This window comes from Drosophila persimilis, unplaced genomic scaffold (assembly GCF_003286085.1).
Source record: "Drosophila persimilis strain 14011-0111.01,24,50 unplaced genomic scaffold, DperRS2 tig00000863-arrow-arrow-pilon, whole genome shotgun sequence".
NCBI lineage: Eukaryota > Metazoa > Arthropoda > Insecta > Diptera > Drosophilidae > Drosophila > Drosophila persimilis.
The window spans coordinates 653492-657689 of NW_020825364.1; the positions used below are offsets into that span (position 1 = coordinate 653492).

The 4198-nt window shown below is 45.3% G+C and overlaps 1 protein-coding gene and 1 non-coding gene across 2 annotated transcripts; both read right to left on the bottom strand.

Moving 5' to 3' along the window:
- Window positions 1-331: 331 nt before the first annotated feature.
- LOC6599548 (DC-STAMP domain-containing protein 2) lies at window positions 332-3417 on the bottom strand. The gene is made up of 10 exons (XM_026993605.1): window positions 3017-3417; window positions 2646-2956; window positions 2327-2587; window positions 1906-2276; window positions 1680-1848; window positions 1311-1619; window positions 1140-1188; window positions 1009-1077; window positions 449-942; window positions 332-348 (listed from the first exon to the last, which is right to left on the bottom strand). The coding sequence occupies exons 1-10, from the start codon at window positions 3415-3417 to the stop codon at window positions 332-334; spliced, it is 2451 nt and encodes an 816-aa protein (XP_026849406.1).
- A 709-nt stretch (window positions 3418-4126) lies between these two features.
- Trnae-cuc lies at window positions 4127-4198 on the bottom strand. Its single transcript has one exon. It is a non-coding gene; the product is annotated as a tRNA-Glu (tRNA).

Here is a 4198-nt window from a genome sequence, read left to right on the forward strand (position 1 = left end):
AGAAAATTACTTGAAGGATAAAGTAGGATTCGGGAATAAACACACAGTTTATACCTTTTTGTCGAAATTAAAAGAAAACTTTGGCAATAACTTTGACAGAACCATTGAAATGAATGCGATTCGATCAGAAAGGGAATGAACGAAACGAGGAACAGAAAGAAGGAATGAAAGAGGAAGGAACAACCAGTCGGAGTGTTGTGTGTCAGGAGTCTCACGTGCCGCGACACCACGATACTCGGTACTCTCTCCCGAAGAGAGCTGGCGCCGGACAGAGAGCGAGAATAGTGGTGGTTCGCTTCATTAGCGTACAGCACTGAGGCGGAACCCACTCTTAACCGGTAAACCGCACTGGGAGAGAAACTATATAAAGATTATAAAGGCTATAAAGATATATATTCTTTTAGAGAGATCATCATAAATATTCCTCACATTCTACTCTTATATATACTCTTTTTCGGTTCATCGGAAACAGAACCAACACGATAATTATCAACACGATTATTATCGACACGATTATTATCCACATGCTTATCATCCACATGATTATTATCGACATGCTTATCATCAACATGCTTAGTATCCACATGCTTGATATGAACATGCTTGACATTAACATGCTTAGCATCCACATGCTTATCCTCAACATGCGTGGCATCAACATGCTTAGCATCCACATGCTTATCCTCAACATGCTTCATATCAACATGCTTAGCATCCACATGCTTAGCATCCACATGCTTGATATCAACATGCTTATCATCAACAAGATCATCATCATTATCATCGACAGCATCAGAAGAGTCTTCGGTCTCCGATACATCACTGTAGTCCCAGTACAGGCTCGGTGGATTGCACAGAATGCAGTGGCTATTCGAGTCGATGAAACACCTTTGGCAATAGACTCCTCTGCAATTGGGCGTCTCACAATAGATATGATCCATTCTGAAAGATCGAGAAGAAGGTCAGAATGATCGGAAAGATCACAGATGGATGGAATAAAAGACTTACGTGGTCAAGGCTTTGGTGCAGATAACGCATGTTTTGCAAATAAAAGACGAAGGACAACCGCTAAGGCACCTGAAAATGATTTCAAACTGCTAGCGAGAGCGATCAGAGATATTCTAGAGATGAAAACCCACCAGATCTTTAGAGAACTAAGCCAAGAGAGATACATAAATTGATTGCCGTCTGAATAGAGATACAAGGAACGAGCTCTGCGTCGGGAATTCTTAAGAAAAGTCACTGGGGATAAGAGATGATAGAAGATCTATGTATACTCGATAGACAGATGGATAGATCTCTGCACTCACTTCTCTCTTCCGTTATGCGATGATGCAAGTGCCTGACTCTTCGATATGCATCGATTGGATAAAAACGGGCCATGACCCAATGTCGCACTCGAAGGCTGTAGGGCTCCCAGATTAGGAGAAGCCAGGCCAGGACACAGAGCACCAATACCTCGTAGTAGCGGAATATATTCGGCTCTCCTGGCACTGGCAGACACTTTTCCGTCCCCACATCCAAGTTCTTGGCATAGGGCTCGAAGGCACGGACCAGGGATCGGAGTATATCTCCGATCAATCCACCCTTGGTGATCACAATTCTCGTGTAGGCAGGAGCTTAAGGGCATAGATATAGGAATGGTCAGTACATCTACGAATATCTTAGCCTAAACTCACGTTTGAGACCCGCCGTTTGGTGTGCGTGATGGGACATCATGGACAGCATTGTATAAAGACAGTAGTCCACGAAACATATCAGAAAAAGCTGCATGCCAGTGATAAACAAGAAGAGTATGGAACGTGTCATTATCTGGAGCTCTTCAGGCAGCAAACGGAGGGAAGTTATCTGCGGGAAAAATACTAACAGATAACCTTTGAATGGAAGCCAAGATGTGGAGCACACCTTCACAAATTTGATGTTTTCGACCGAACGCAGTGGAAGAACCCCGAATGGCTCACTCCTCCTGTCGTAGACGTAGAAGGCGTGCGTTATATACACGTTGTTGAAGTCGTGGTTTCCCAGATACAGCATTCGAAAGTAAATGGATCGCAGGATGACAGTAAACACGAGGATGAAAACCACCAGATCGAGGCACACAAAGAATAGGATAAACGCACGCCTCTGGGCCTCCAAGGTTCTGCCGATCTCGTGCTCGAGTATCACATCGCTGTCCCTTCCCAAGGAGTCATTCGTTCCATTTATCTTTTGCTTGCCTACGAAGGTAATGCTCACCTCAAAAATTTTTCGAATATTGATGAAACTCTGCTTCGAACCTGAGAGAAACGAGTAGGATGAATCATCACTCAAAGGAGGCCAGACCTACGTTGAAAGATCTCTTCAAAGATCTCGTGATGCAGCTGGACATTGCGCTCAAAAAAGCTGGCCATTGGCTTGAGATTCTCGCAGAACCAAACAAAACGATCTTTGACATTGCACTCCTTCCGCTTGGCCCCGAATTTGGTTTGGCAATCGTGGGTGCTGACGGATCCTGCCCCAAGGCAGCGATCATACGGTGTGCCCATCTGCTGCTCAAAGGTGCCCTGCTGTAGGCGCAACCACTCGCCACAGGACTTGAAATTGGCATCTGAAAAGTGATTACATTACATTACCATCGAAAAGCGTTGGAAGCAAGATTCACCTACGAATCTCAGCGATTGGTTCCTCCAGATGCTTCAAGACCTTATCCAGACTCTCCATGATCCTTCGCACCTCCGTGATGGTCCCCTGAACAGAGTGCTCTACGATATTGATGGGCTGCCCCATGATATCCTGCATGGGAGTGAGGGCCTGCCGCAAACGGCTCTGGCCGCAGGAGATACTGTGGCCCATGATGTCGATATTTCGAATGATGTTCATCACGGGTCCAGTGCCTGCCACAAAAAAGGCCAATGCTATGAGAAGAGCTCGTCCTCGATGGCTGCCCAAAGTGGGAAAGATCAATGCCACAACGCATCTGGGAAAGATATTGGAGATCGGGAGTAGCTTTGGGATAACGGATACCGTGGATAAATACCTCGCTGCTCGACTGTATCCAAGGATCATCATCAAAAGGAACAGGAGGACAATGAGCAGCCACTTCTCGGTGAGGTCCAGACTGGCTCGCCGCGGATGCTGATAGTACCAGATAAGCACCAGGAGAATGCCCAGCACATAGCCCGCAATCATATAGAGCGTAATTTTATCCCGACGATCCCAGCCAGAAACCGAAAAGCTGTCCCTTGAGGGATAGTGTTCGGGGACTTGTTCCTCCGACTCCGGATGCAGTTGATAGATGGCAGCCTCTCCGTCGGTGCTAGAAGTCCGTAGATTCCATTTTGTCTCCTGTTTTATGTCTTCATCGTTTTCCGGGTCTTCTCCTTCAACGTGCACTCTCTTTGAGGCCATACGCTCCCGATGCAGTGTCTTTCGAGGCATCGACTTGCTCGAGCCCCTATAGTAACTCCAATACTTCTTTCTCTCACGTGTGTCACGGCCGCGAGTGTCTCGAGTATCATCTTCAGAATTACTCATTATTAAGAGAGATAGAAAGAAATGTATATTTCTATGTGAGAAAAGAGACTTGAAAGTCACAGAAAGCTAAAGCTAAATGGGGAGGGGGGGAAAAAAATGAAGAAAGGTCTTTGGAAAACAGATTTTTTCATACAACGAATTGAGAATCGTCTAAGAAATTCGATTGTTCCAATTTCAAACTTAATTCAATAAATCAATAATTCCTTTAAGTCATCCAAAATGGGACTTGATTGGAATGAGTGTTGTTAACACATTTTTAGCTAGGTGTATTTCTATCTAAATTGAACCTATAGAATATACTTCGCTCACCTACGCCGGAGGGCGCACACTGCACGAGGAAGAGTGTGAGAGAGAGAATGATTAGGCGCGTGGAAAGGGGTAGGCGTAGCCACTGCAATTTCATTTGTTCCATCTGACTATAGTAATAATCGCATCGAATTCAGATTAGGCAATCTGGTAGATATGCTCATTCTCAATGATTCTGCGTTTTGTGTTGTCCAAATTTCCAAATTGCGGATGCCACAGATTTGCGTCTTTTGTGAGACGTGAGAGAGGTGTGATGTCCCTGTGATATCTGGGTACAAAAAGCGGAAAAAAAGAAACCTTTCACAGTTTCCCATACCGGGAATTGAACCCGGGCCTCCCGGGTGAGAGCCGGGTATCCTAACCACTAGACAATATGGGA

Excerpts from the sequence above, each read along its gene's own strand:
- LOC6599548 (XM_026993605.1), bottom strand. The coding sequence starts at position 3,417 with ATGCCTCGAAAGACACTGCATCGGGAGCGTATGGCCTCAAAGAGAGTG. Across the intron at positions 1,078-1,139 it reads CTTAGTTCTCTAAAGATCTG|GTGCCTTAGCGGTTGTCCTT; the intron begins GTGGGTTTTCAT and ends AATCATTTTCAG. Across the intron at positions 943-1,008 it reads TGCACCAAAGCCTTGACCAC|AATGGATCATATCTATTGTG; the intron begins GTAAGTCTTTTA and ends TCGATCTTTCAG.